Source organism: Lactuca serriola, chromosome 9 (assembly GCF_051521515.1).
Source record: "Lactuca serriola cultivar US96UC23 chromosome 9, Lser_US96UC23_V15, whole genome shotgun sequence".
Taxonomy (NCBI): Eukaryota; Viridiplantae; Streptophyta; class Magnoliopsida; order Asterales; family Asteraceae; genus Lactuca; species Lactuca serriola.
In genome coordinates, this window is record NC_136416.1 from 37,590,950 (window position 1) to 37,600,415 (window position 9,466).

General features: G+C 31.4%; 2 protein-coding genes across 2 annotated transcripts; one reads left to right on the forward strand and one right to left on the reverse strand.

Moving 5' to 3' along the window:
* The first annotated feature begins 823 nt into the window (after positions 1–823).
* Positions 824–3,241, forward strand: LOC145072113 (uncharacterized). Its single transcript, XM_079018499.1, has 2 exons — positions 824–1,670; positions 2,874–3,241. Exons 1-2 carry the CDS (start codon positions 1,213–1,215, stop codon positions 3,112–3,114), a joined length of 699 nt encoding a protein of 232 aa, XP_078874625.1. The 5' UTR covers positions 824–1,212; the 3' UTR covers positions 3,115–3,241.
* A 73-nt stretch (positions 3,242–3,314) lies between these two features.
* LOC145072112 (phosphatidylinositol:ceramide inositolphosphotransferase 2-like) lies at positions 3,315–6,032 on the reverse strand. The gene is made up of 11 exons (XM_079018498.1): positions 5,598–6,032; positions 5,393–5,482; positions 4,982–5,068; positions 4,820–4,888; positions 4,641–4,721; positions 4,467–4,538; positions 4,304–4,361; positions 4,120–4,222; positions 3,888–4,030; positions 3,687–3,799; positions 3,315–3,566 (listed from the first exon to the last, which is right to left on the reverse strand). Exons 1-11 carry the CDS (start codon positions 5,628–5,630, stop codon positions 3,489–3,491), a joined length of 927 nt encoding a protein of 308 aa, XP_078874624.1. The 5' UTR covers positions 5,631–6,032; the 3' UTR covers positions 3,315–3,488.
* Positions 6,033–9,466: the final 3,434 nt, after the last annotated feature.

Genomic DNA, 9,466 nt, shown 5'->3' on the forward strand with positions numbered 1-9,466 from the left:
ATTAAATATCTTATGTATCTTTGAAATGTATGAGCCTGAGTTGGAGATCATTAATTTAGTAGAAGAAGAAACCATTAGAGTAAAAGAATAAGTCATTCGTTCATGAAGAAGCCCTAAATCGATTTATAAATGAGGAATATATCAATTAATGTCATATCACTAATTTATTATATAATGTCATAATAATTAGGCAAGGTCATCATTTAAACTAAAGAGCCGTTTACTAGCAGGTAACATTCCAACAAAACGTATAGTTTGTTGGTGTTTTTTTTTTGTGCAAAGATCTTACTCAGACGATGTTTTTTGAACATACCAAGCTTGAATGAGTTTTTTTAAACGGTTTTGAAACATAATTACCCTCATGATTCTTGTGTTTTTTTCTCTTAATTTTTACCGGTAAAAGTTGGTTACCATAAGACGACATTTGAACAAAGTATGTAGTTAATTGATATGTTTTTTCTCTTAATTTTTACCGGTAAAAGGTGGTTACCATAAAATGACATTTAAACAAAATATGTAGTTAATTGATGTTTTATATAAAGACCTTACTTGAATAATATTTTTTAAATAAACTAAAGAAGATTTGATCTACAATTTAAATGATAATATATGAAACAACATTTCACATTTAACCTATGTATTATAGACCAAATTATAATCATTATCATATCAAAATATGTAATATTTTTGTTGCATAAACATAACCTTTTATTGTTATTAAATAATAAAAAGTGTATGTATGTGTATGAAAATAAATTAGACAATATAAAGTGAGAAACTTGGTAAAAGCATAAATAGCGTAAGAGAAATGATCGAGTTTGTTAGGAAGCCAACAAATCTCGGCTCGTTTCCAGCCCCAACCGTCTCACTTATCACAGCTCACTCGCAAGCCAACCCTACCCCTTCCTTCACAATTATCTCATTCACTCGTACATAATCGAATCATCGTCTGCAGATGTTGCTGTAAACCTGTATACATCATCTTCTAATCTCATTCCTTTTTCGCAATTGCAAAACCCCACACTTCACACTCATAAAGCTTCCTCCACTCCTCTCTCTCTCTTTCTCTCTTTCCCCTATCTATCTCCATTCTCCTCTACATTACCTTTAAATTCCTTTCATAACATCTATGGAGGATTACCTTCTGCTACTACTACTACGGTACTACCCCTTTTGATTTGATCCACTTCTTCTTACTCAAACCCTGAAAATATGCCGAATTCGGAGATGACCCAACACACCGATGTCATTGATTTAGAATGCGGTGGTAATGGTGAAAATGAAATTGCTACACATCATCTCCGCCGTTCCACTTCAGACGACAATCAATGTTTTTCCGATGCGGAAGAGGGTTCTTGTTACTCCCAATTTTACTCGACTTACGGCGATGGAAACTACGATGATCCTGAAATCGGACACGCTTCCCGGAACTCGAGGAGAGTGTCGTCTGTCGGGTCCGATTGTTCGGTGAATGTCATCGGAGATGAGGGTAAAGTAGTTATTGTGCATTTGGGGAAGAAGGTTGAGAGAGATTGCAGAATTTGTCACCTGAGCTTGGTTGATGATGATGGTGATGATGATGCGATTGAATTGGGGTGTTGCTGTAAAGATGATTTGGCTGTTGCTCATAAACATTGTGCCGAGACTTGGTTCAAAATCAAGGGAAACAAGTGAGTTCTTTCCTGATACCTCCCTAAATTAATTCAATCCATTCCAAATCATAATCATAAATTCATAATCTTTTCGATTCAATTCGATTCAATCAAACCTTGAAAATGTCATTGTTCTTGTTTATTTTGGGTTTGGGTTTGGGTGTGCCATTAAAATTGATTATCATGATTTTATTGTGCATTAAAAAGTTTTATAGATGCCTGTTAAATTACTTAATTAACCCTTGGTTTAAGTAATCGAATTTATGATTAGTTAATGCTACTCAACATTCTTGAAAAGGAATAGATAGAAGCACCCTATATTTGACTTCCAAAATCAATCTCTAACACTTCCAATTTAACATCACTATTTGTATGTTGGTAGGATATTTTTAATAAAGATATTATATTTGTTTTGTGTATATATTGATTTATGCTTAAAAATGGTAAGAAAATTGATTAAATTCCTAAAAATTGATTAGTGGGTGTAAAAGATAAAGAAGGTCGATTTAATTAAAGGATTAAAGGAGAAAAGAAGAAGAAGAAGTGTCGAATAAAAGCAATAAATAATAATTGTTACACCGACAATTCTCTAATTATTCCGTCCTTTTTCTTAATCTATAGACTGTATTATGCTACATTTACCAAAATACCCTCATGCAAACCACTTGTTGTTTTTATTGTAAGGGAAAATTTTCTGTTTCACTTGTTTACTATACAAAAGAATGAATTTCATTTCCCACCGTTGTATTTCACTCCCATCCTTTGTTTCCAAAAAAAACAAAAAACAAAAAACTGTTTATTTATTTCTCATAAGTTATCAGATATGGGTCAATTAAAAAATGTCTATATCTTGAAAAGACCAATAAATAAAATCACCAAAATCATGTGAATAATTATAAAGGGTAAAAAATATATATACTTTTTCCCCAATATGTACTAATTGAAGAATTTTGGTGGTAGATCTTTATTCACGACATAATGAGATTCTTTTGTACTACTAAGAAAAGTATCCAATGAAATATCTTTTTTTATGTAAGATTACTTAAGGATCACTCCAGCTGTTAATGGTCATGGGATGATCTGTATTGGATTCTGTTCTATTTTTTTAATGTTCACAACATTTTTTTGTTCAATCTCTCAAAGTTCCAAAAAATTTCCCAATGTCTAATTTGATTTTGTATCCATAAGGCTCAATCTGCTGATTAATTTTATTTTTATCAGGACGTGTGAAATTTGCAATTCGATTGTGAGCAATCTGATTGGTCCAAACGAGACACCATCGATCCACGGATCGATGGATATGAATCCCGGAGCAATAATTGTGGGCCCCACACACATGTCATCAGCAACACGAGGAGGTCGTGGATGCATCAATGGTCACAGACTATTGAATTTCATTCTAGCATGTTTGGTTTTCGCTTTTGTGATATCATGGCTTTTTCACTTCAATATACCATCATGATGTACACATATATATATATATATGGTTGGTTATAATCCCATACACGGGAGCATATAGTTATTTCAATGTTCATTGTACACGTTACGCTGTTCATTTTAATGGTGGAATGAGAACTTAATTTTTTTTATTTTTTTTGTTGTTCTTTTGAGTTTATTGATTTATCTCAATAACGATAGCATAGATAAATAAAGTACAAGAAGTGATGGAATCATATACAATTGACATTTTCTTTTAATCAAATATGTGATGATAGTCTGTAATAAAATGAATAGGGGACAACATCGACATGTAGCAACATAACATATTAACATGCCCTCAAATCGTATTTCTTACCCAATTAAAATTGTTGAAGTTATGATTTTGACTTTCGTTGACTATACACCATCCAATACATCAACATGAAGTCCATTGCTATCTTCATTAACTTTCCCATTCGCTTGATTTCTCAATCTCTGTATCACCATCATATTAAATCCATGTCAACTACTTATATTTTAAATTTATAATCATAATTGGAAAAAACTTATATTAATAAATAATAAATTGAAGTGATTATATTTTACATATCATACCCAATCTACAGGATCTCCGGGGTTCCCATTCACAAGTTTAGTATTCTCTTCTTTCATCCGGACATCTTTGCTCAATGGCAATATAGGCGCCCCTATATTACGCTCAGGCATATCTGCAAAAATTATAATTTTCATTTTTTTTTAGAATTACTAATTTGAAAAATCATTTTTTATTATTTATTAATTTAGAATGTGACTAACCTGCCAACTTTCGGTCAACAAAGAAAACAACCAAATTGACTGTGTACCATGCGACAACGACATCAACTGTGTAATGCTTCCGAGAAGCAATAATTAACAAACTTTGAATCACAACAGTTAGCCATGCACACTGCTTTATAAATCTGCAATAACAAAACAAAACAAAAAATAAAAAAGTGTCTGTGAATTACGAATTAAAAAAAAAAAAAAAAAAAAAAGTTGAAATACTTACCTCCGTGTACCATATTTTTGATATGTTCGGACAAATACTAGAGAGAAAATCATATGGGATGAGAATATCAAATCACCACATCCATAAAGCACACCACGTGGCACTGTAAATATAGGAAATAAATAATATCAGAAACTTGATAAATTGCATCGAAAATAAATATATAAAAAAAAATGAAGCTTACTGATTAATAGAAATTCAAGAGGATTATCAGGACGAGGCAATGTTGCAAGGCGTGAACCCTAAAATCATGAAGACTAAATTTTATTTTTTATTGTATGGAACAAAATAAAACCCTACACAAGAAAAAAATCAAAAAAAAAAAAAAAAATCAATTTCCAACCTACCTCTCTACAATGGTAGTTTGGACCAGGAAGTTGAGTTGAATAAAATGTAAGGACACGAAGAAATTGACAAGCCTGTAATGTGTATAAATTTACATTTTACACAAAAACTTTTATTAGCTAATAAAATTCACTGTGTTGTGTAATTGTGTGTATATATTAAAAGGTACAACTTACAACTAAGAATGAAAGGACCCTGCACCATATTAGAACAGTGTAGATCTTTTTGGTCTTGAATACGAAAGGATGGAATGTCCACTGTCCCACAAATCAAAGAGAAAAATAACAACTTATGAGAAAAAATGTAAACAATTTGAAAAAGAAACAAAACCGTATAAATTAAATCAAACACTCACCAAGATAAAAGATAGAAAGATGAAAGTAAAAACTGTCTCACTAACATATGCTCTCTCCTCTCCAAGCTCCTAAAAAACATATTTGACAAATTTTTATGAGATTTATCACATAATCATTAATATAGATGAAGTAAATGAATATAATTCTGTGTTTAAACATACTGGAAGTAGAAGGAATCCAGTGTCCTGTAGAGTTGGCCCAGGGCGATGAATGTAGTGAACACCTCGAGCAGCTAGCCCATGCATGTACTATGAAGAAATGGCAAAAAAAAGTAAAAGAATCAATAAAATGTTGAAAGAGTTATAACTGAATCACAATCAGATATGTTAGATATAGTACAAATACTGTAACATCCTATTGAATATGGTAAACAGCTTTTAGTGGAGTACAAATCAACCTTTTGAAACCCGACAATTTGAAGTTAAGGATGCATCATGCAATTAATAGAGGCAATCAGTTATGGATGTTTAACTGATTCAATCATCCCACTCAATTTCATCTAACAAATCGATACTTTTTCCATGAAAATGTTGAAGAGCATATCGCTAATTCAATATTAAGAAGAAAAATACCTGGCAAATTAAACCGCCGAGAACATACTTCCAGTTCTCCGCTAGAAGGTTGACTTCAGTTGTAGTTTCTGCACTAATTCTTTTCCAGAGCTTTTCAAAAAGCAAAAAGGGAAACAGATCAACGAGAGAAGATGGATTATGATATTAATTTATGCAAAGAATGCGATTAAGATTAGTGAAGTAGTTTAGAGAAAAGATTGGATACCTTGGAAGTCTCGCGACCAATGTAAAGCGACATTGTTTAATCGTGTAAGAGCCAATGCCATATTACATCACAAACCTAACTGTTAATGTCAACATCGCTGATCGAATCACACTTATCGACAAAAATTAACCTTTTTCGTTCAAAAATCTATGATCAATATATGAAATCCTCCAACTGCTTTCAATTCGTCCCGTGGTACGGTTACCAAATCGATTCACCAAATTCCTTTAAAATCAATTAGGATTCGGTGAAATCCGCCACGAATCAGAGCCTTTTCAACGTGAAACAAAATTGGAAATTGCGATCGTAGTAAGATCCAATATCAGAATAGTGGCAATTCTTAAAAGTAAAATTTATTACGACTCCGATTTCGGGAAAGGCTGCTTGTGAAGAAAATTCTCTCTCAAATGTTTTTGCTGAAACGCGAGTTGAACACGGAGAGACAGTTGAGAGAAAAACGAGATTGAAAGAGGGCTTTTATTTTGATGTATGTTTCCTTAACATCCCTAAACTTTTTAATAATTACAATTTATGTCCTTTACAAATTACTATAAATTCGAAAAACTCACTTTTAACTGAAAATCTAACTTTTTAAGGGTGTATTTGAAAACTTGTGGAAAAAACTTAATTATATTATCAAATAAATTTCTCAACTAGTTTTTAAAAAAACTAGCTTGTAAACAATTTTAGTTGACTCATCAAACATTACATTGTAATAAACTCAAAAAATAAATTAAATTATATGCATCAAACACAACAAACATCCATAATATTCAAGTTTTTTAGTGAAGTCCAAAAACCTTTAAAAATCTTTACACTATAATTTGTTCATCAAGTTGTTTATAAGACCCCCAATTTTAACTTATACCCATTTGCTATTTTTTCTTACAAGTTGGTCCATTCATTAATGCTTGTAAAATTCTAGGATCAACCAAAATGATTGAAAAAACTATCATCAAGAGCATGTAAATTTACTAGTTTTGATAAAAAAGATGTGATTAACAAAGCTCCCACAATATGTAGCAAAAAATTTCATATTTTTTTCAAAATGAAAAAAGTTCTAAAAAAGAAACACATAGCTTTAACGTACTTCAAACTACTTTATAATTTTTTGAGAAATAAACGCACCTTAATATTCTTGTTCCATTGCTCACTTTTTCATCAATTAATGACTTCAATTACTAAAAGAACAAAAAGTTAAGAGTTTTTTTTAGTGTATCCTATATCATTACGATTCACTATATATGTTGGAGTCCTATTTTTTCTTTGGACTTTTTTTGAAACATCAACCAAATATTCTACATATATCTTATATGATAACAGAGAGTCACTAACACGATTAAATAATATATACAACTTATAAAATTAGGAATTCATATATTTATACTAGCAATATATATATATATATATATATATATATATATATATATATATATATATATATATATATATATATATATATAAGTCATTGCTGCGGTATGAGCTTCAATCATGGATATCATGTTTCTTACTATGAAGACATATATCGTGGTCTACTTCCTCAATGTTAATTGTGTGAAGGACATCCCGGGGGTAATGTTTACCAAGTTTAGTATCCAAACAACTGTTAACGTATAAAATTCTCTCTCATATACAAAAATAACATTTATTTATGATGAGCAATTGACAAGATGGTAATTGGTAAAGCTACGTAAAAAACATGATTTGTTTCTTTCATTCTATTACTTATAAACTTTCAGCTGTGTTGTTTCATGTAAAAATTAAAATACAATTTTTCTTCTTGGTGTAGAGATTTTCTTGTCTATTTTTGAAAGCCATAAGGTAGTTTGTGAAAATAATAAAAAACAACTGAATAGTTTTTAAGTAGTTTATTTTTCTTTTTCTTTTGAATAGGTTTATGGACATAAAAGGAAATGCAGAAGAAAAGTATAGAGGAGTTGTTTGTTGAAAGTCAAAAGTCAAAGGTCAAAGAAAGAGAATGAGATGGAAGAGTCGGAAGACCCTTGAAGTTCTCGCAGCCAAAGGTGTGTTTGTTTCTTATGTGGAAATGCTATTTATTTTGTGTACATATTTTGGCAATCTATTGTTGACTCTTCAATGTTGTAATGTGAGTAGATTACAAGAAAAAAAAAATCTTTAAACTATTTATGTTTGTTGTTATTCTTAGAATTTTTGAATCTTCATATAATTTATCGATGTTATAATTGATTAAATTGAATGTCGTCGGTTTTTTTTTCTTCTCTATAAAAAATTACTTAAATAAATTTCAATCTATTTTTATGGGGCATCTCTTGCATTGTCTCGTATGACTACTAGGCGTAAATTCGCGCGTTGTGCAAAAATGTATTTAAGTGGTTAAAATAATTATGAGAAAAAATAGAAATATGTTGAAATTTACGTTTTTAATCATGTTTTGGGCATTAACCGAATTATCAAATAACATAAAAATCTATCGATTTATATTTTGATACGATCTAATATAGTCCATAATATTTTTGGATAATATCCAATATATATTATAAGTTTTATAATATCCAATAGAAAAAACATCATAAATGGTCCTTATGGTTTTCCAAAATCTGAAGTTTAGTCCTCGTGGTTTAAAAACCTCATAGATGGTCTCTGTGTTTTCAAAACTTTTGACGATTAGTCCTTATTGCTAACTCTGTTAAGTTTTGTCCGTTAACTGAAGGGCATTTTCGTCATTTCACGACCACAAGGACCATTTATGATGTTTTCACTTATTTTATAATAATAATAATAATATGCAAAACGGGTCCCACCCTCTCTCTCTCTCGTCTGCCTCACCTCCGATCATCATTAAACCCGCCCACCCCTTTCCTCCACACAAATACGATGATAACCCAAACATGAAAATTAGAAAAATCAAACCTCAAAGATCAAACTCTAAACCTGAAAATCAAACACCAAGTCATCGTCATGTTTTGTTTATTCAGATGCGATTAAAAAGAATATAACGATGGGGTCTTTGATGTTTCACCAAGTTTGGTTCGGTTTTTTGGTTCCAGGGTTTGAATGTTCTTTAAATCGATTTTTGGCCATTGTTTATTCTGAGAAAGAAAGGTTTATCCACATTTTGAGGATAAAGAGGAAGATTTGAACTCCGATTTTGAGGTTGAAGATAGTGGTGGGAGGTTGATGGTGGTGGGGGTGGGAGGTTGATGATCTGAACTCCGATGTTAAGTCCCTAGAAATTAACTTGATAAAGCAAGTATACGAGTAAGTAAGATCCATGGAAATCCATTTGTTTTTCACAATTATTGTTACAACTTGATTCATGTTTCTAGGTTTTGATTTAATTGGGAAATCCATATGTTCTTCAAGATTTGAAGAATTGAACTTCATTTTTTGTGGTGTTTTTTTGTTCACTTTGGTGTGTTTGGTCAAGAGGAAGATATTTTTTTTCCCTTTTATCATTTTTTCCCTTTCTCAATTGATTACCTAAGTGGGTGGAGATGATGATGAACAGGACAGAGGCAGGAGCAGGTAGCTTGAAAAGAACAAATGAGGTCGATGGTGGTGGCGCATCTATCAAAGCAAAAGAGAGTTGATGGCTAGGTAAAACTTCCCCAACATTCTTCTCCCAAATCAACTTCTGATTGCTTAATTTGATTTTGTTTCTATGAATCGAAAAGATTGGGGTGAGGGTTTTTCATTTCATCTGCTCAATTTCAATATCCTTTTCTTAATTGCAGGTATGTTTTCATGGATTCAAAAAAAGGAGAAGAGAAAGGGGTGGATCGCAGACAACGATTTTGGTTGTAGGGAATGCATGTTCGTATTGTGTGTGTATATGTGTTCTTGACGAGAGAGAGAGAGAGAGAGAGAGAGAGGACCCCTTTTGCATA